We start from the raw sequence: 21,263 nt of genomic DNA on the forward strand, positions 1-21,263 counted from the left end.
GGAAATGGTACTACAGCATAAAAGCCAGGACCAACAGGCTCCAGGACAGCTTCTTCCACCAGGCCATCAGACTGATTAATTCACACTGACACAATTGTATTTCTAAGCTGTATTGACTGTTCTGTTGTACATACTATTTATTACAAATTACTATAATTTGTACATTGCACATTCAGTCGGAGACATAAGGTAAAGATTTTTACTCCTCACGTATGTGAAGGATGCAATAAATAAAGTCAATTCAATTAAAAAAAACCTTGGTTTATAATTATTTTTATTTTTATGACAACATATACACAAAGTTTTGTACCATGCATGAGTCATGATTACATTAGTACATTAACCTGCACTGCTGTACATATGAGAATTAGGAAAACTACTTAACTCACATTTGTATCGGAAACACAGGGTCAAGTTAGTGACCATTCAACAAATGGATGCTGGTTATTTCAGTATTATTTTGGGTCCGTGTGGTCTAGGTAATGAAATCATTTGAAGGCATCATACGAGATACGGAATCATTGTCTTTAGTGGCATAAGCACGTGATTAAGCTCAAAGTCAACACACAGCAATCATTAAACAGAGGATGAGAACTTGTCAACATGACTGACCTTTGCTGTACTGACAACTGTTGAGATAGAGGCAAATTGCCATTTTCACAATGGACATAGTACATTCCCCCCCACCCCACAGTATTATTTCCAGATTACATTCCATCAGAGTTAAAAAGAAATGATATTTTCTTCCTTCTTTTTGGTTAAAGAAAGCAAATCAATGTTGTAACCAGAGTTTACAAGGGAAAAGCAATCAAACCCATTGAAAAGGGCTGCACAGCAAGGAGTTAACAACAGCATCACCTGGTGTGGGTGACTTTTACGTCTACAAATCTCCTGCATAGCAGAAAAATACAAATATCTATTTTCAAAAAAAAAATCCAAGTGCTAAGGTGCAATGGGATTGGTCAAGGAGCGCTCAAAATCGTGTACTACCCCGCCTCAAACCCTCTCATGCTGGGGATGCCATTGGCTGGGATAGATCATCATAGGAGCTAAGAAACAAAAATTCTAGGTTGCATCAAATTAGACAGAGAGCACATCTTAAGCATAAAAAAAAGTATCCGATCTCCTTCCTTTTTCACATCACCCTTCCTTGGTACCAGGGTTGAGCTGTTCAGGAGTGTTTAACATCATCAGTCCTGAGTGTGTTCAGTGCTCTGTGTGATTTCCCACAGCAATGAAGATGACCAGAATAGAAATGGTGATCACATGAACCTGCCTACGCTCTTAGTGAGCTTTTCAACACTGGAAAGAGATTCTCAAAGACAATCACAGACCTCTCGATTACTGCAGGGGTCCATGGCGTAAAAAAAATTGGGAATCCCAGGGAAAATACCTTATTTTCTCAGCCTAACTGATGATGGTTGTGGAGAGGAATTTACAAAGAAAATTGGGCGACTGCTAGAAATTCCAAGAAGATTTATTCACTTTCCTTTTCCTCAATCTCTTCCACAAAACTTTCTCAGAGTTAAGCACAAGACTTACTGGGAACTTGGCAAGTGTTTCCTGCACTGGGTCTCATACACGGTCTTTCTTGTTGGCAGTTGGCTCAAAATAGAGACATCTAATCATGTATAATTCACAAAAAGACCAAATTGAAAGCATTTACTAACTTGCAATTCCAACAGAGACTTTACAAATGGTAAACTTTCCATTCTGGCCCTGTTACTGTCAGTTAAAAGATACTGGGAAACCACATGCAGTTTTGTTCATAAAGTGCCAACTATATTGAAACAGAATTCTAATATCTAAAACTTGTGTATGTAGTGCAGTCACTTCTTAATTTCCCCTCCAAGTATTGTTCCAATACTGGCCCTGCACCGATTGTGTGCCACATGAGTGTAGCATATACTTTCAAGAGAGATTTTTTTTACATTTGGAGATTCTAAGACAGAATATATTGGAGCAGATCTTTTTTTTAAAAAAAGCAATATTTTGTACTTAGTAGCTGGAGAAAACACATTAACAGAGCATGTACATAAAACATTTGGTACAGAATGTCCTTGATCACCACTCTAATACTCTGGTAGGCTGCCTGCTACAAACCCTTATATTGTTCAGTTCTGTGGAATAAATGGGACGGAATATTGGGAAGGTATGAGATCAAATAGCCAACACTGCTGTGCTCAGTGAATAGTGGTGATCAAAGACCATCTTCTTCCCCAGAGAATGAATATGCTAAACCGAAGCCTCAGAATTTGCAAGTCATCTGAGTTTACAAAAGGGATGAGAAATTAAATTCAACAGAAATCACTTGAAAAGCTGCAGCTCCCTCCATCCCATCAGATTGTTGGTGAAAATGCCATAATGACCAAATACTAATCATGTGATTTACACCAGAGATCACTGAGGAGTTTGCTGTCTGATAACATGAAAACATCTTCAAGTCATTCTATGAGGGCCATATACTTTGAAATAAAAATGCCATGTCAAAGGGGGCAAAATTAGCCCTGCTTAAGTAGGGTCAATCTTTGATCATTTGTGTCCATGCTTTGTGCATATACACTTATAGGTGCAAATAAATTTTTATCTGGACAAATGGGGTGATCTGCACCACTACAAGGAACACAATAAAGTTCAAAACCAATTCCAAAGCTTTAAAAAGGTAGAGTTTGGGCGAGTTGGTAGCAGTTATTTGACAAAGGCTCTGGGGATAAAGAGCCACCCTGAGCAAGGTCGGTCAATCGGAGAAACCCATTTCCAGAACGGACACTGAAATACCACAGCTTCCATCAAAATTGGTAAACGCACATCATTTTTAGCTGTGCTTGAATGCATCCACGTCAACAATGACCGTCTTAGCGTTAACTCATGATTTTGCAGCCAAATCACATTCATCACTGAGACAGTGTTCCTCCGCTTTAGTAATATCACCTGACACCACTCTACCTTTATTAGTCCATTGGCTCCTTTGTCTGTGCCCTTATCAACAATGGATTTGGCAATTCTAATTGTTCCCTTGCCAGTCTTTTACATGCTTATATTTATCACCCAAAACTCTGTTGCTAACTCTTTAACTAACATGCAGTGATCTATTCCCCTATTACCTTCCCCCCCACCAAGCTCACGGAACAACCTTGACTCTTGGTCTGTCACTTTATATATTTTATATCATTTTATATCAATCTATTCCAACGAGAGACCGCTCTCACTTATGCTGTCAGGTTAATCTCTCAGTTATCTGAAAGAACAGCACATTTAAACAAATGGCCCTTATTTTTCTCACCTCACCCAACCTGAGGCCTTCCCCTCAGGTCAACCCTGTGTCTTCCATCCCCTTGGCTCTAACCTCTCCACTTCTTTCTCTATCCTCATCCGAACTCTCCACTATGCCCAAAGCCCGTTTCCCATAGCTCCTGCTTTGTTTACCATCAAGGTTCCCAACCTGTGGTCCACAGACCCCTCAGTTAATGCATAAATAAAAAGGATGGGAACCCCTGGTTTAGCAGGACTTAAAAACAGACTTTGACTCAAATTACACTTAGAAATATTATATAAAGCAAAGTAAACAAATACAACATAATTTTAGCAATACAACTTTGCACATCTTTATGCTTCTAGAGGTAACATGGGTACTTCAATTTTCTTTTTCAGTGCAGATAAAATTGTAGTTTAATCACTGTGTAATCACCGATCAAATTTGAACACTAAACTTCAAATGAAATAGGTTCTAGAATCACAATCTGACTAACAAATTAACATCCAATAAACCCACCAACAGAAAATTTTAAGGAAGGCTGTCGGATCAGAGATGAGCCACTAAAATGTGCCTGGGGTATGTTGGTAACTTACAAGGGGATCGTTCAGTATTCCTGACCAAAGCTGTCAGAATGCTTCTGCAAGCGTGGGGGATATTCAGAAACAAGTGTAATAGAGCTCAATGTATAGAAATGCCCATTTCCTTCACTATCGTGACTATATATACAGCCTGAAGCGTGATGTATAAAAAAAATTCCTGATCAGTTTCAATTCCATCATCTACGTAGCTAGGGAAGGAACCAGGAAAAACTTCCAGTGCTATCTGATATGGTCACATGCCAGCACTCAGGTCAGATGCGAGTCTCAGAAAGGTAAATGCTCAACCCTGCTTTCAACTTGGTTCAGCTCCATTTTCAGTTCGTGGCATGACAGTGGAGAAGAACAAGCACAGAAGACGAGAACCATGGTTTTGGTGATACCACCTTTCAAGATTAAAACACTATTGTGGCTAACAATCCCAAGAAAACAAGTTAAATGCAATGCACAGTATCTCAGCCATAACTACAAAAATTTTGGCTTTGTGACACTCACTTACATCTTCAACTATTTTGCTCCCTCGAGCTTATTCTCCATTTTCAAATTTTCATCTTTGTGAAATTGAAGCCATTACAAAGAACAATTAACTGAATTTTCCATAATAAATCCTTTCATTAAGCTAAAGCACCTTGAGGAAATACATAATCAAAGCATTAGATTTTGGGACCATCTTAATTAAAAACAACTAATTCAGACCAGCTCACTATTCCCTCTACACTACAAAACCTTGCTCAAATTGAAATTAAGTACAAAATGATGTATGCCATGCCAACAAAGCTTTCGGCAAATAAAACACAAAATCAAGAGAAAAAAATCAGTTCAAGTGAATCTTAATATTTGATTATTTCAAACAAACATTTTCTGGGAACTATCACGGACTTTAAAAACTCTTGCAGTTGCCTCATGGAAAAAAGATTAGTTTTAATGAAACTTGCCCTCCAACTTTCACACATCATCAAAAAGGACGGATGAAAATAAATAGATTACGAGGCCTGATTAGGCTCTGCATTGTCTTTCACTTCAGGAGCTGCTGAACAAAATTGCTAAGAGACACTGCTGCTGACCAACTCCATCAAGCAGTTCACTAAATGAACAGCAAAGGACAGCAGCATACTTTGCTGAACATCTGCCATCTTTTGTCCGCTCATCGTGTCCATTTCAATGCATTCGCTTCCTCTAACCAAAGCAGAGGAAAAAACCTGCCCCTTTCACCTCAAGGTACGTTTTCAGATCAACATGATTCTTTGAACAGGAGGAAGTATATCCCTCAAATTACCTGGTTTTTATACATGAGCAATATTGGAAACCTCCCTCCTGAAGAACTCATTGTGCTGCTTTATTTCCACAAAGACTGAGATCAGCTAGTTTGACTTTTTGAGCCAAGTGAAAAGCAGGGGAAATGTACCTTCATGCCTACTGGGAGAATGAGTCAATATTAGTTGCACTTGTAGCATCTGACCCTGATGGACAGTTGATGCTGGGAGCAGTAAGAGAAGCCAGTCACGCCGATTCCATTCATTCTCCATAGAAACTTTCACCACCATCCTCCTGCTTATTTCCACTATTCCAACGAAACCAAGGAACATGGCCCCTTAAAGTGATACGAAAAGGAAGCAAAAGTCAAATAATCTTACAGCCATTAAAAAAAAATTGCAAGATGTGCTCACTGATTTTCTTTGGCTAGACACCGTTCCAATTCATCAGCATTTTAAATAGCCACTGTCCAGAAATGACCAGAAGGAGATATAAATTCTCAACCTTTCCCAGTCCCTAGCAGGTGAAAGAGATCCTGGAGAAATGGTTCCTCAGTTATCCACACTGAGGTGAGAACAACAATGAAAAAATGTCTTGGTGTGGCGGCAGCACAAGGTGACAAAGTCCAGTGAATTTAGGAAAACTCATACAATCTCTAAGTCTACTTCTCCCATTACATCTTTCTTTGTTTAAAGTGATCATTAGCTAACAAGTATCAGTATTAAAACAGTGAACATCATGTAATGACATTTTAAATATATTGACAAAAGAACACAGCAGCCACAAACTGCTCTGGTGCAAGCACACAGGTGCATTTCGCAACAGCAAAACCAACAGCAAGAAAGCAATGTGCCTTCAGTTTAAGCAGTAAGCTTATAGTCCTTTCTCTATCACAGATCCTTTGAAGGATAGAATTCCATTTCACTGAGGTTTCAATATCTCTCAGCAGACATTCCTCCTGTAATGCCCGTCACCTGAAATTGGACCAACGTGGGGGTGGGGGCAAACTCGTGTTCGTAGCAACTGCTCACATCACTGGGGAGGAGGTTTAAAAAAAAAGTGCAAACTGTAACATGCGACCAGAACTCTGCACATCAGGAACTGAGTCGAGTGTCGCTTCCAGTGGCAGAAGAGAGACGGCTGACGCTTCTCTGGGATTAGAAGTGTGTATAGTTAGTACACCTCCTCGCCCTCTCTTTTATTACTTTGAACCTAAAGGCTACGGGCTGGAAGAGCACTCACTGCAGCTGGTGTCGACAATGCCACAGGTCGACAGCATCATGTGACACGACTGTTTTCAGTGCTGTCATGCCACACCAGCGTACATGCACTCTTAACTGGGGTTTTAAGAGAAGCATCACAGTGTTGAGGCTAAGTCAGTCAGTCAATGAACTAATTGCACAGCGATGGCACCAACAATACAGTAGTCATGGCATTTTCATACCAAAGTTAAAGCTTAATGAAATGCCACACACAGATGTCTTCACATTCTTGCACTGTGAGAAGCTGAGCCAAGAGGTTTTGAGGAGAAAGATGAGGTGGGGGGGGGGGGAGAAATAAAGAAAACACACAGGTAGGCTTTGATCCTTCTCAGGCTGCTGCGCGCCTCACTGACGTTATTGCTGTCAAGCGTGATCTTCCAAAGGGAAAACTAATCTGGTGCCTCTGGTAATGAGCTCGTGGTCTTCTGTTCCGAGATCATGTTCCAGTGCATCTTCCGAGATGCTCTTGGTTCTCTTGCCGTCCACACTGTTGGATGCAGTGCCCGAGCCGGATGAGCCATTAGCTGTTAGTGTACTCCCTCCATAAGTCAAATTCAGGTCGCCGTCATTAAGTATGAGATCAGAGTCATCGTCCCGGAGCTGTTCTTGATTCTGAAAGATGATGAACAAGACATTCAAGATATTACGTGACAGTAAACCATAAAACTTAAATTTATAACATACACGTACAGGCCGAAGTATACCGAAGGTGTTTCTCAGTACTTTGCTATTCCTCAATCGCCTTGCTGCCAATCTGAAACAGTCCTTCGACCAAAAAGCTACATCCAAATAACTGATCAAATACTGTGTGCATTTGTGCATGTGTATTGGTGGTGACAAGTGCATTTGATAACACAGTTACTGACCTCCCATTATGTCTGAAGGGATGCAGACTGCACAATTGGCCACATTGTTGAATTTATTCTGCTTATTGTGAACAGTTACTTAGGCAATTGCTAACATTGTCAGCTAGATGTCAAAAGTGGTAACAATACTCAGGATGTCATTGGGGCCCATTGCCTTTGATGCAGACAATGAATTGAACTTTGATGTTGCAGCATTTACCGAGCTTGGCAATTAGCTTGCAGACATTTCCACACCAGTCGAGGTGACATCCTCAGTGTGCAGTTGTTGATATTGCTCTCTGGGATGCCCACGTTTATACAGACCTCCATTCACTTCCCTCAGTGCTGATTGGCTACCCCATCAATTGACCTTTTAATTCTATTGGCTCGCGTTTCTTTGGCTCTTCAGGGTTTGTAGATGGCATCTAGATCAATTTGATTGTTTAATGGAGCCATTAGAAGAGAACCATGCTTCTAAAAGAAATTCTTGTGTATGCCTCGTGTTTGCCACACCAACCACTGCACACTGATGATGTCACCGCGACTGGTGATGGAACGTCTGCAAGCTAATTGCCCAGCTCAGTGAACACTGCAACATCAAACACCTCAACCCGAGATGCCAATATTTTCCACCCTCCAAAACGATTGTAACCATTTCATTGTATTATACGACGGTGGGGTCCAAATTGGATTATCTACATGACACTTCTTCTGCAAACACTTCACCCTCGAATTCTGGTTCTGTCGGCGTTCAAGGGGGCAAAAGTTCATGGGCTTTTCCCTCCCATTCATTGTTTAACTGCCCAGCACTGTTCATTACCAGATAAAGCACTGCTAGATTTGATGATCCCGAAGTTTATTATGTCCATACTGCTTTGGATGTTTAGTACTCATCACCAGGTTGATATCTGACTGTTGTAAGATAATATTCAGTCATGGTAGATAAACTGAAATGGTAGAGTGGTGGGGAGGGGTCAGCCATGAGGTTAGAGAATGGAGGACTAGAATTTGACTGCAGTTGACAGCCACCAGCGCCTCATGGAAATCTAGTTTGAGTTGCTTGGGCTGCTCATAATCTATCCCATTTACCTGGGAGGTATTGCTACACAACATTGTGGGAAAGGGACAGGAGGAAGTATTGGGACTCTTCCTCAAGGATCTGTGGTGACCATTATATATGGGATGATGGATCTAGGTGGATCTTAAAAGAGTTCGAACAGGATTTACTCTAATCAAGATTCATCTTTCACTTATCTCAGCCCACGTCTATCAGCCATATTCTTCCGTACTCTCTATGCATGCTACCAACCTCTTCTTGGTTGAGACCACTCATGTCAATTCAACCAGAAAACTGCTGTCACTGCTTCTTTTAAATAACGATCAGCAGGGGAGAATACAGATTAACCAAGGGAAGGCAGAAGATGAGGTGACGGAATCAGGAGGTTATTTTTTGTCGATGTTTGGCTTATTGCTGATGGAATTTGTGGGGTCTGGAATCCATAGCCTCCATGAGTTTGTTGCTCATCCAGGAATAATAATGGATAATCATGGGCATTGGTTGGGAGATACAATTCCACAAGGGGAATGGAGGCAGGTTGTTGCTTGACAGATTTTCCAATTTAGAGGTGTCCCAGATCAACCTACAGCTGGGCAGTGGTAACCCCTTCCTGTTAGACTGTTACTAACCACTGTTTATAACAGCTCCGTTTAGTTCTGTTTACCACACTGCTATTGTGGACACCCCGTGCAATACTACCATCGCTTCTTATCTGGACGGTTGTATGTGCAGATACAATAATAGCACATATTGTACAATAACAATATTATACAGTGTATAATATTACTGTAACTCTTATACTAACACCTTATCAGCGTGAACTTGGAAACCTTGTAATATTTGACTTGTAAATCTTGTACATCTTATAGATCTTATTTTTAAGGTAACTTTTAAAAAAAAATTCTTTCTTACTTCTCTTCTAATATTTGTATAGCTGTGCACTGGTAATGCTACTGTGACACTGTAATTTCCTTTGGGATCAATAAAGTATCTAGCTATCTGTCAGAACGAAGAACATTTTACAGAGTGCATCGCTCTTGCCCAGGTGAACCGTGACTCATTAGATCACCCAAGGGAAATTAAAGTGCTGTTGTCCAGCTTTAAAAAAAAACAACCCAATAATCTTATAGACACTGTTACTGATATCAGCCTTTTCATTTGATTGGTTGATTGAATTTTAAACTCTATAGCTGGCTTGAAGGCATTTCAATACAGAGATAAAATTATCTATTAAAACCACTGGATCATCAGCCCAGGAAGCTCTCTGGTTACTATTTACTGCTCCCATGCTGAAACACCAACGTGTGTGAAGATCTCGGGTCAGAGGGAATTGGCATGGCGGGCAACTTGACCAATCAGATTAATTACTCATGGCCAGATGAAGGCAATAATGGACAAGGACAAGGCATACCAGCGAATGGCCAAGCCTTGTCCAACAGGATGGAGAATAGGGTCAGGTCAGGAGTACCTCCACATTCCCTTCAATCACTCTGAGTAAGTCCATAAGACCATAAGACAAAGGAGCAGAAGTCGGCCTTTCAGCCCATCGAGTCTGCTCCGCCATTTTATCATGAGCTGATCCATTCTCCCATTTAGACCCACTCCCCTGCCTTCTCACCATAACCTTTGATGCCCTGGCTACTCAAATACGTATCAATCTCTGCCTTAAATACACCCAATAACTTGACCTCCACTGCCACCCGTGGCAACAAATTTCACAGATTCACCACCCTCTGGCTAAAAATTAAAGTCAAAATTAAAGTTTACCCTCTGGCTAAAGATTAAAGTCAACTTTAATCTGGCCCTCGTGCAGGGCCAAAACCAACAAGCAACCCAAAGAATTGCCAGATTGAGGGATTTGGTGTGTCACCAGAGCCTCTAGCAAATTTCTACAGATGGACAGTGGAGAGCATTTTGATTGGTTACATCACCCCCTGGTATGGAGGCTCCAATACACAGGAACAAAAGAAGCTGAAGAGGGTTGTAGAGTCAGCCAGCTCCATCACAACACAATCCTCCCCACCATCGAGGACATCTTCAAAAAGCAGTGACTCAAGAAGGTGGCATCCATCACTAAGTGCCCTCACCACCCAGGACATGCCCCCTTCTCATTATTACCATCAGGAAGGAGCCACAGGAGCCTGAAGATGCACACTCAACATTTTAGGAACAGCTTCTTCCCTTCCACCATCAGACCTCTAAATGGTCCATGAAGACAATCTCACTACTCTGCTGAAGCAATTTTACTTTTGTAACTTAGAGTATTTTTTTTTAATGCCTTGCCCTTCACAGCTGCTACAAAACAACAAATTTCACAACACATGTCAATGATAATAAACTGGATTTCCTATGTCCCAGAATCCCAAACATGGATGAAAGGAGGAGAATTGTGGGCAGCAAAAACTAGCCTCAGTAACAATTGACCATGGAATCAGAAGGAAACTTGATTTTACTCGCTCCAATCTGTATCTGACCCTCGACTGCTGTCATTGACTTTTCATGACTTTGTAAGCTATTCATGTTCAGGAGCAATGAGAGAAAGGCAATAAAAAGTGGCGTTGCCAGTGACGCTACATCCCTTCAACATTTAAAGCTCAATTCCATACAGAAGCCTGGCACTGTCAAGGGTAGAGCAGCCATTTGGATGGTTCTCATCCATTGTTGTTAACATCTATTCGCTCCAAGTATGGTGCATAGAGACTCCAGTGTGTACCACTCACAAAATGTCCTGCAGTTTTCCCGACAGCATCTGCCAAACCTGGGCCTTCACTATCATGAAGATCTCCTCCAAGTCTCTCGCCACCCTAACTCCGCAACACATTGCCAGAAATTTCTCCTCACAGAGACTGAATTCTGCAGCTTCCTGCCCATAAGCGCAGAGGGAGGACCTTGAGCAGAAGCAATGTAGCGGTTCAGTGCCCTACCAAAAGGCGACAAGCAATGGTCAATATACACTGGCCATAGCTAATGACACCCGGATCCCATGAAGCATTTATGAATAAACTTTACTGTATCATTTGCTCCATTTTTTCCCCTAAGTGGTTACAACTTTGAGGTTGTTGTTGCAATAAGTTATTCAAATGAAGGGCATGCAACTTTCTAAAAATAAATTCAGCAGTAAATATCCTTCCTGTAAATAATCTTGAACCAGTTATATTTATTAGAGAACTTTGGAATGATTTACAGGAAATAGCAGCTGGTACTTACTTCGTATGCTTGAGGACTGGTCAGGCACCGTGCAATTGGACCACACCAGCCGGGCAGAGTAGCTGTGAGCGGAGGACCACTGTGAGTTAGTATTGGCTTCAGATAACTGGAGGATTATCTGTTAAGGAAAATCTCCAAAAACCACAAAGGAAATTTAAATGTTTACTGAAATCCAGACACTTGGCATCAAATCCCGATGAAGACAATAAGCCCTTAAGACTCCCATAGGAGAATTAGGCCTCTTCAGTCTGCTCCACCATTCGATCATGGATGATTTATTATCCTTCTCAAACACATTCTTCTGCTTTCTCCCTATAACCTTTGATGCACTGATGAGTCAAAACACTATCAACCTAATGACTTGGCCTCCACGTCCATGTGTGGCAATGAATTCCAGATACACCATCCTCTAAGCTAAAGAAATTCCTCCTCATCTCTGTTCTAAAAGGAGATCCTTGTACTCTGAGGCAGTGCTCTCTGGTACTAGACTCTCCCACTATTGGAATCGTCCCCTCAACATCCATCCTATCTAGGTCTTTCAATTTTCGATAGGTTTCAATGACATTCCCCCCTCATTGTTCTAAACACCAGTGAGTCCAGACCTGGAGTCATCAGGGTCTCAACCTGAAACACTAATGTCCATTTCCCTTCACAGATGCTGCCTGACCTGCTGAGTTTCCAGCAGTTTGTGCTTTTGCTCCACATCCCAGCATCTGCAGGCTACTGTATATACTTTTAGAATCACTCATCTTACCTAGACGCATTTATGATGAATTCCACCTACGGTACTTTTTGACTTATTTTCATTACCTCTTAGTCTCCATCCTTTCTAAGCTATTAACTCAGTGACCCAAACCCTTTGGAGATACCAGACCAAGAATAAACAAAGTCCTCACCAAGGGTCTCGGCCCAAAACGTCGACCGTATTTCTTCCTGGCCTGCCGCGTTCTACCAGAATTTTGTGTGTGTTGCTTGATGGCTCCCAATGCTCTATTTGCCCTGTGGATTGCCGACTGGTATCTGCATTCCCTATGGTATTGACACTGAGAATCCAGCACTTTGAGGGCAGGGGGCAGGTGGAGAACGGCTACATCTTCAATTTAAACCTTTCCCCTTTTAATATCCACACTGGTCTCCAATATGCTGCACGCAAATAACCCAGTATTTCACTATCCCTGTTGGGGGAAGGACAGGATGGAGGAGGGGTTCTTGGTCAGGATATTGGCCATGGAAGGTATAGTGGTCAACAGTAAACAGTAGGAGGAACAAAGGCCTTTAAAGTCTGATGATCTACAGGCCAATGCATAACAAGCAAAACCAATGCAAAAAGCGTCTTTCAGTGCACTGCTTAATAACAATGCATCAAGTTGCTTTGTGTGTTGAAGTTGTCAGTACTCAATTAAGAATTTTGTATCAATATGCGAAGCGCAGCGCTGTCGAGAGAAATACATTCATTATCAGAGCATGTAGATGTCACCATTTGCTACATGGAGATTATTTTCCTGTAGTCGGCTGCAAGAAAATTCAAAGAACTACAAAAGAATTTATGAAAAACTGTACATCCACCACCACATTCACAATAGCCAATCCCCTTCACAGCCCCTCAGCACCCTTCATCCCCCCCCCATGCACTGCTACTTTACCCTTACACTCCACACCTCATGCCCCAGACTGACTGTCACTGTACTACAGTTTTCATGTGCCCTGCTGCTACCTAGAAGAGTTCCTCTTTCCAAGAATCACTCTGCCACTTTATCACTTCCAACTAGTCATTTTATGTACAGATACTCCTGCACCTAGTATCACTTTATGTATATACAATCAATGTCTATATGGCTAAACTCCAACAGTAACTTGTACATTGTGTTTATAGGATGGTATTTATACACATATTTATTGCATTTTATTATTTGGTTCTTTAAGCTTATTGTGCTTTTTTATGTAGCATTGGATCTGGAGTAACTATCATTTCCTTTTCCTTTACACTTGTGTACTGACAAATAGCAATAAATAATCTCACGTACATCCTGAACAAAGACTGAAGAACAACTAATATGCAAAGACGACAAATTGTGCAAATAAAAACTAAATAATGCTGAGAATTCGAGTTGGAGAGTCCTTGAGAGCGAGTCTGTAGGTGGTGGACATAGTTAAGAGCAGAGGTGAGTGACGCAATACTTCATTGTTTTAAATAACAGCTCCTGGCTTTACAAAACAGGAAACAAGATGACTTAGCCACCCAACGCCCAGCAGTAAACAAAAATATGCAAGCTTTTGACGGAACTGACAAGCCATTAACAAGTTAAGTTGCAACCTGTTGCAGAATTTAGTAAGAACATGCGAAAATACATTGTTCTGAGAACAAGTCCTGTTTCCATGGCAAACCTACATCTGTTCAGTCCAATGAACTTGAACATCTGTAATGAAGCTGTGCTACTATGAGACTTCAATGTAAAAACAATCACCAGCTGGTTGAAAAGCAACTTTCCTTCCCCCCCACCACACTTAAGAGTTTTATTCTCAAAATCATATTTAATCTCCTTAAAACTGTGCTTTTCTTGCATTTTAAAGGGCTTGATCACGGATCAACTAAACTTGCCATATAGATTTACATGTATTCGGAAATTGCTGTGATGTGTTGGCATGACGTAACAAAAAAGACAACATTCTTTTACAGAATAAAGAATGATTTAAAAAAAGTTACAAGTACATATATGGAATAAAATGTGCATAAATACACAAATACCAGCATCTGTTTACTGTGTATACAGCATTATAAAAACACACACAAAGTACTGGAGGAACTCAGCAGGGCGGGCAGCATCTATCAAAATGAATAAACAGTTGATGTTTCGAGCCGAGACCCTTCTGCAACACTAAAAAGGGAGAAGAGGCCAGAATACAAAGTCGTTTAAAGAGTTTACAATACCATGCAGTGACTGAGGTGGGGGTTAAATTTTGATTAATGTTATATAAAAAAAGCTGTCACATTGTTTTAAAGATAAGTGGCAGCTCATCGAGACAATTTATACAATGTTTATAATGATTTTTTTGAAGTAAGAGTACAGAACATGATGTTATACACACTAAACACAGGTCACGAAACACTACTGGAAAAGCAACTTTTGATAATGCTGTATACACAGTTGTTATACACACTAAATATAGGTCACGAAACACTACTGGAAAAGCAACTTTGATCATCTGTGAAGATGTCTGACGTCCTCATACGACAATATTATTTTATAACCAATTGCCATAATTTACTCCATCCGCTTCATATTAATTGACGTTTATTCTCTAAACTTGTAGGTGGAGAAGCATTCAAAATGACTGAACTGGAACACACTATTCAGATTCAAGGAAACAGGAAGACTCCAAAGATGTTTATCTCATTGATATCAAGTTTCCCTTTTGTTAACTGAAACAGTTCTTTCAACCATGCCAATTTATTTTTATATTTCAATCTGAGCCCACTTGTTATTTTGGCAAGAATGAGAACATATTGAATCTACTGTACAAACAGAAGAAAATCCTTTACAAAGGAGACTGACAGAGAGGAGCAGGACAACAGAACCATCTAGCAGCTTCTACTTATTCATAATCACTTGCCAAAAAAGCAAGACTATTCAGGCTGAGGTGCTTTTAACAAAAAGGCTGCAGTGTTAATCACATGGCAATGCCAAGACCCAGGGAGGAAAGAGTCTGTGCTCTAACCTCAGCCAACTTCTCATTAAGTAAAAATGAGCCTCGCCAGAAAGGGCTCTGTCTCTCCCCCCTCCCCCCAAAAAATAAACAAATTGAAACTGGCCAACTTCAGAAGAAAACAAGTCTAGGTGAAACCTAGACTATATAGGCTGAATGTGCGGACTACTTTCTAAAAGGGGAGCCAAGTTCAGAAATCAGAGGTGCCATTGTAAGGTAGGCAAATGCTAAGTTAGCAGTCATTTCAAGAGGATTAGAATATAAAAGCAAGGATGTAATGTTGAGGCTTTATAATGCACTGGTCGGTCAGACCTCTCAGAGTATTGACAGCAGCTTTGGACCCCTTAAAAGCTGTGCTGGCATTGGAGAGGGTCCAGTGGGAGTTCTCAAGAATGATCCTGGGGATGAAAGAGTTAATGTACAAGGAGCATTTGATGGAATGGCAGAACAACTTTGATGGGTCAAAGGGCTTAATTCTGCTCCCATGTCTTATGATCTGAACCATTATATAATGGTGGAATGAGCTTCCTGTAGAAGTAGTAGAGGCCAGTTCAGTTGTGTCATTTAAGGTAAAATTGGATAGGTATATGGACAGGAAAGGAGTGGAGGGTTATGGGCTGAGTGTGGGTAGGTGGGACTAGGTGAGATTAAGAGTTCGGCACGGACTAGGAGGGCCGGAATGGCCTGTTTCCGTGCTGTGATTGTTATATGGTTATATAAAAAGAAAATGGTTCAAGGGCATTCCCTGTTGTGTTAAAACTTTTTTTTTGTTATTTAGATATATCGAGTTTGTACCAGCCAGACAAAAATGAGTGAAAGAGGAAATATTACATTTAACTCAAAGTTAAATTCTTAAAAATTTGGAGAGTGAATGTTAAAAGAGTGAGAGCCATGCCAGGGATCCATTTACATGACACAAAAGTGGTCACCAATCTCACAAATCAAACTGGACATGGGAAACATTTCTTTTTGTTGCAAATACCTTGTGTTTTAAAATTTGAGCAATCAACACTTTAGACCACAAGGCATAATAGCAGAATTAGGCCATCCAGCCCATCAATTCTGCTTTAGAAATAATCCATGGAACATAACTTCATTCATGTTGTTATCAATGGTTTTATCGACAAAATACACCAGCTAAGTATTAGATAACACATTATATATAATGTGTACCTGAGGGTACGGTTTTCTGTTTCACTAACTGCGGAAGTTGTTAAGAAATTTTAACAGATTCCTTTTTCTCTCATTAGAATGTAGAACAGGTGAAAGGAACAGGGCACTACAGGGCACTGTTGTCTGGTCGTTAATATTCAGTAAGGACATTAGATCAAACAAAACCACATTTTTTTAATATATAAAAAGCATCCAGACTGGTTGCACCGTGGCCTGAAATGGTAACATCAATGCCTAGGAACAGAGAAGCCTACAAAAAGTGGTGGATAAAGCCCAGTCCATTACAGACAAAGCCCTCTCCACCACTGAGTACATTTATAAGGAGCGTTGCCACATGAAAGCAACATCCAACATCAAGGACTCCCACCATCCAAGGCTACGCACTCTTCTTGGTACAACCACAGGGCGGGAAGATCCTTTGGTCTCAAGCCACAAGGTTCAGTTACAGTTATTACCTTACAACCATCAGGCTCCTGAACCAGCACTCAACTTCACTCACCTCAAATCTTAACTGACTTGCATTCATCAGAGCACACATATACATATATATACATATATATATACATATATATATACACACACATATATATATATACACACACACACACACACATATATATATACACACACACACACACACAGTATGTATATACTTCTTACTGTAATTTATAGTATTATGTATTGCAATATACTACAGCCGCATAGCAAAAAATTTCATGACACACAGCGGTGATATTAAACCTAATTCTGACTGTGTTGTATTGCTAAAAATAAGTTTATTGATAAAGTCATTAAATTGCTGTGTAACATCGAAAAAGAAGTGATATTAAAGACTGTTCAGTATTAACAGGAGTAATATCCAAGAATCTGGAAAAGTCATCCAACCCTGTATCTCTTTCACCAATCAACTTCCCAGCTCTTTGATTCATCCCTTCCCCTCCTGGTTTCACCTATTACCTTGCGTTTCTCCGTCCCCTCCCTTTCCCCCCCCCCCCACCTTTTAGATCTAATAATCTTCTTTTCTCCAGTCCTACTGAAGGGTTTCGGCCCAAAACATCAACTGTACTCTTTTCCGTAGATGCTGCCTGGCCTGCTGTTTATGCCACCAAGTTTACATCTTCAAGAAAAGGGGCACAATTCCACTTTGCTCAGAAAATCGTCTCAAGGAACCATTTCATGCACTTCAATCCAGAAACAACATTCATAAACATAATCAGGAGCAATCCAGCATTTTAACCCAACTCCACTATTCACTTGTGAAAAAATGGCTTCAGCAGTCAATTTCCCCTCTCTATTTCAGTCCAGCTGATCAAGAAACAAGCAACTCTGGAGACCACAAGGATCAGAAATTAGATGTGCATTTTTGAATTTAAGAGAGGCTACACAACATAGCCAACAATTAGTAGAAAGACTTTCAAATCCAAAATTAGAACTAGGTCCTGGGGTACAGAGCACTGTGACCAAGCCTCTAAGTTTCCCATGGAATTCAGACAAAGGAGACATTGAATTGTCAGTGAAAAGGATACTTGTGGTCAAAGCTGTACCACAGCCTGAACAGCCATGCACTTTCCTGCTTCGTCCTGCTAGTCCTTTCAGGGTGTATAACATCCTATGAAGACAGAAGAGAACAAGCATATTTTTACAAAGTTTAAATGGCAAAATATTTATCAACAATACTTCACATATGAAATAATTCCAAGGAATTTTTGCAGAGAAGCACCTGGAGAGAGTGATATTAAGAGGGCTATCACGAGTCAACAGGGAGTCAATCAATAGTTGAAAGACAGCTGACAATGTGGCCAGAGTAACACACACAAAATGCTGGAGGAACTCAGCAGGTCAGGCAGCACCTATGGAAATTAATAAAGAGTCAATGTTGCCTGATCTGCTGAGTTCCTCCAGCATTTTGTGTGCGTTACTCTGGATTTCCAGCATCTGCAGAACCTCCAGTGTTTATGATAACATCGTAATTAATATCTCTTAGATAGGGACATGGACAAATGAAAAATGGAGGGCCATATGGGAGGGAAGCATTGGATTGATCTTGGTTTAGGTCAAAAGGTCATCAAAACATCGTGGGCCAAAGGACATGTACTCAGTTGTATGGTCTATATTCCAATGAAGGGGCAAAAATGGAATTGAGTCTACATGAGTCCAGGAGCTGCCAGGAGTTGGCAGTGTCAAGTACAACTGTGGCATTTAAAAGCCATTTGGACAGGTAGATGCTCAGGAAAGGTTAAGGGATCTTGGCCAAATGCAAGCAAATGGGATGAGCACATTAAAGAAATTGGTTGCCATGGATGAGTTAAGCCAAGGGCCTGTTTCCAGGCTGTATGACGGTAGGACTCGATTCCCCTTGTATATTTTGTCCACAATTTTATTCCTGTGTCTTTGCAAGCTGAACACAGTTTTATAGGGAATAACTTCCGTCTACTTATTCCAGCTAAACCAGTCTATTTCCTTGGCACTCTCAATATAAATGTGCAACAGACTGGGTTTGGCTTTAATACCGAAGTCTCAGCAGTGAATAGAGTTGGCAACAGAAACATGGCTATTAATTGATGTTATGTGATCTGCTCTGTCACAAGTTTAAACCTTTCATTAGTACCAGTGAAGGAATCAGATACTGTACTTTGAACAAATCAAACAAGGTCACCCAATCCCTCCTTACGGTGCCGCCCTCTAGGATTGTAACTGATGTTTTTGTCTAGTCCTGATCTTCATTGCTCCATCATAGTTTCCATTGTCAGCCTTCACCATAACTTTACCTCAAACAGATTTCATTGAAAATCACTGTACTACTATCAAAAGCCTCCTGAAAAATACTTTTCAGCAGAAGCAACCCCTCCATCTATATCAAATTCCATCATGGCTGATTTAAATCTCAACTCTGTTAGCCTATTATTTTGCTTCACACCCTCACCTAACAAGAACAGAGCTGCACAGTCTGGAGAAGATTAATAGGGGCGGGGGAGAATAAGATTTAGGCATTTATTGCACTGTGTGTGGAGTGCTTCACATTGTCTCCCATCAGGCCTTGCTTCAGCTTACTAGATGACACTCCTGCTTTCTGCATTGCACATAAGTTTTTTTCCTCCATTAACTCTATCTTAACAAAATTACACTCAGTGGCCACTTTAGTAGAGACTAGAGGCCAAATGGGGGCTCTAGATAACAAAGATTTTGCTTTCTGAATATTTTTGAGTGTATCTTATGGATTTTGGGCTGCTGATCATGAAAATCACAATGAACTTTCCCTATCACACACCATTTTTAAAACGGCCCATATTTGTTATTTTGATTCATAATTCAAGTCAGAATAACTGATGCAAAGATTAAGGAAGGCATTTTTGTTGATCCACATATCAAACAGGTCATCAATGACAGGCAATTCAAAGAACTTCTAGTGGGACCAAAGAAAATCACATGGAAGGCATTCAAGGACATTGTTGAAAATTTTCTTTGTAACTACAGAGCACCAAACTATGTGCAGCTGGTTGACAACATGCTTCAAGCATACAAAACCATGAAGTGCAACATGTCACTAAAGATTCATTTTCTGCATTCCCATTTAGACTTCTTCCCTTCAAATCTTGGTGCTGTCAGTGACAAGCGTGGCGAGAGGTTTCACCAGGACATTGCAGTCATGGAGAAATGGTATCAGGGCAACTGGAATTCATCAATGCTAGCTGATTATTGTTGGCTGCTTGAGCAAGAAGCCTCAGACACAGAGTACAAATGAAAATCATCATCAAAACATTTTTAGCTTTGTTGAATTATTGCAAAGCCTCAGCACCATTATGCAATTAAGCACATTATATTCAATAAAAGATAACTTCTTGTTTCTCCAAATTCCTAATGTGATAGAAGAAGTCTGAAATTGTGTGTTCAGCTTCAAGTGGTCCATCATAAAACAAAAAAAATTCTGAGGAAGCAACACTTCTGGAGAACATTTGTCGTCCTGTGTAATGTAACCATTATAAACAATTCTGTGTGCCATACAATGCGGCCACCACAGTAGCATAGCAGTTAGCGTGACGCTACTCCAGCATGGGGCACTTCAGAGTTCGGAGTTCAATTCCAGCACCATTCTGTAAGAAGTCTCTGTACATCCTCCTCGTGGAGTGCGTGGATTTTCCCTGGGTGCTCTGGTTTCCTCCCACAGTCCAAAGGTGTACCAGTTAAGTTAATTGGTCATTGTAAATTGTCCCATTATTAAGTTAGGGTTAATCGGGGTTGTGGCAGTGTGACTCAACTCTGCACTATAACACTAAATAAATACATAAATAATGTGAATCTGATGGATGTAAGGCTACACACCAAATGTGGGTAAATAGAATTAGTACAGATAAGTACAACGGTTGTCATGGAGATGGCAGGTTGAAGGTTATCTGACCATGAGGCCCCAGTTATATATTTCTCTCTACACTAGATGTGCTCTCAGTTTCAAGATTGGTGGGTCAATGTAGTAAGCCAATCAGGAATTTAACAAAAACATCTAAGTTCATGAAACACGGACAAGATTAGCATTTGTCACCAACCATTTTAGATTCAACTCCATTGGTTGATCTGAAGTCATGTATATGACTAACTCAGCTCTAGATGCGAGATATCCTTCTCTGAGGTCAAGTGTCAGCAAAATAGGGGCTTTTAGTGTTCATCCATAGTCACTATTTATTCTTACTGGACGTTCCTTTCAATCCAGATTTTACTTTAAATATTACAGTTACCACAGCGGGATTTGAATTCATGATTCTGAATCAATCCAGGCTTTTGTCAATGTTGTTCCCATTCCTTGCATTTTCTAAATATCGGTATTGAAAGAAAATGAAGAACTGAAACATCACAGTAAAATTTGGGTCACCTACCGACAGGAACGATATCAATAAGGTTGAAGCATTATGGAGA

General features: G+C 40.5%; 1 protein-coding gene across 2 annotated transcripts in view; it reads right to left on the minus strand.

Moving 5' to 3' along the window:
• Nucleotides 1–257: 257 nt before the first annotated feature.
• slc9a7 (solute carrier family 9 member 7) overlaps nt 258–21,263 on the minus strand; it is a 157,045-nt gene continuing 136,039 nt past the window's right edge. For both annotated transcript variants that reach the window (XM_073044147.1, XM_073044145.1), the window contains 3 exons: nt 17,882–17,964; nt 11,478–11,583; nt 258–6,980 (listed from right to left, as the gene is read on the minus strand). In XM_073044147.1, coding sequence (XP_072900248.1) covers nt 6,732–6,980; nt 11,478–11,583; nt 17,882–17,964 — 438 coding nt within the window. In that variant the 3' untranslated portion in view covers nt 258–6,731. The remainder of the gene's footprint in view (nt 6,981–11,477; nt 11,584–17,881; nt 17,965–21,263) is intronic.

This window comes from Hemitrygon akajei, chromosome 4, assembly GCF_048418815.1.
Source record: "Hemitrygon akajei chromosome 4, sHemAka1.3, whole genome shotgun sequence".
In the NCBI taxonomy this organism is placed as follows: Eukaryota; Metazoa; Chordata; class Chondrichthyes; order Myliobatiformes; family Dasyatidae; genus Hemitrygon; species Hemitrygon akajei.